The sequence below is a fragment of the Glandiceps talaboti genome, chromosome 13 (genome assembly GCF_964340395.1).
Source record: "Glandiceps talaboti chromosome 13, keGlaTala1.1, whole genome shotgun sequence".
Lineage (NCBI taxonomy): Eukaryota > Metazoa > Hemichordata > Enteropneusta > Spengelidae > Glandiceps > Glandiceps talaboti.
Genome location: NC_135561.1, coordinates 16,796,305 through 16,797,864, shown reverse-complemented (window position 1 = coordinate 16,797,864; position 1,560 = coordinate 16,796,305). Strand labels below are relative to the sequence as shown.

At 36.9% G+C, this 1,560-nt stretch overlaps 1 protein-coding gene across 1 annotated transcript in view; it reads right to left on the bottom strand.

Annotated features, from left to right (window-relative positions):
* LOC144444350 (cytochrome P450 4F4-like) overlaps positions 1-1,456 on the bottom strand; it is a 7,343-nt gene extending 5,887 nt beyond the window's left edge. The window contains exons 1-2 of the mRNA XM_078133764.1: positions 1,262-1,456; positions 233-374 (exon numbers count right to left, since the gene is read on the bottom strand). Of these exons, the coding sequence (XP_077989890.1) occupies positions 233-374; positions 1,262-1,456 (337 nt within the window). The remainder of the gene's footprint in view (positions 1-232; positions 375-1,261) is intronic.
* Positions 1,457-1,560: the final 104 nt, after the last annotated feature.

The window sequence follows — 1,560 nt, the reverse complement described above, 5'->3', positions numbered from 1 at the left end:
ATAATAAACAACACTATTACTCTACTATTCGTTGATTCCAAATCTCATCACTACAACGGCTATAATTTAGCATGTCATCGTGAATTTCAGGAGGTAGAGTCCTAACCTCCAACTACCTCCTCCACCATCAATACCCCCCCCCCCCACGAGCTACATCGAACAACACCAACAGCAACAGCAACAACAAAAGCAACAACAACAACAAAAACAACAAAAACAAAAACAATATTACCTGTCGTTTTCGAAAGTGTTTTGATTGAATCAGGATGAGCAAGGCAAAGCATACATGTAAAGGGACCTAGCCATATTTGATAGTTGCCATATTCAGTAGCTGTTGGACCCTGGTTAACTAAGCCTTCCTCACTGCCCATGAGCTGTAATGTAAGAACAATATTAAGACAGTATATTACCCACCCACAAACACAAACACAAACACAAACACAAACACAACAACAACAACAACAACAACAACAACAACGTTCTGGCACTGTTATAATGTCTATTTGGTTGCAGACTACGTAATGCCACTTCTAGTATCAATTACACTCGACATGTACGTGGCCCTTTTTCTGCAAATCCGATTTATGGTAATAATGTTTTACTGAGGGATGCAAAAATCGAGCATTAGTTACTGTACAGTCAATACCTAGTATTTCCCCAACATTTGTTTTCGTTCAGCCAAGTGTAACACTACTAGTAACATATAGGGCATTGTCACTTCGATTTGACCACAAGTGACAAACACCCTAGGCTTATGAGCATTTTGCGGTTGAATGTTGAAAAATGTTGGGAATATGGCAATTATATCTATAGCCGCACAACAAGAACTTATTGGGATAGTGAACCGATGACTCGTGTTTAAAAAAATTGACTCATATCAAAAGCACCATATAACAGTATAATAGCCATGGGATGTCGTGATGTATACGTAGGACAACCATGTATAATTATAAATATAGTATTTTTTGTTCGAACGCGTTTAGTGTGCAACGATATGAATAAAGAATGCATAATCTTGTTAATAGTTAGATTGATTATTCGTTTTCATGCCGCAGGCCAAAATGACAATTACATAATTTAATGAAAAACAGAATACAGTATAACAGGTTGTAAAATGTAGTAAGAACTTATAAACTTAACAAGCGAACGTCCATATAAAATTCTTGTCTTAAATCCAATGCTTTCTATCCATAGTATAATCTTGTTATTACATGATAAGCGATGCATTGGAAGAAAACTTGAAATACATACACATGCTTACCGTGAACATATGACCGAAAAACCAGTGAGATGGTGGGCATTTAAAGTCCTTAAAAGCATGCTTGTCTCTCCTCATTTGCATGAATAATTTGACGAGTTTGGATATAACAGCACCGACTAGCGCGACTGCAACAACTAATACAACATCAACACAAACATACCAACAATCAATGTTGAGAAAAACTGTTGCTGCCATACTGCCTGTTTAATGCTAACAAACTGGTCGACAGCAATTTCTGAAGAGACAGTACAGTCAAATTAGAGGCGTGACAGAATGACTGACATTAACTTTTGAATGAC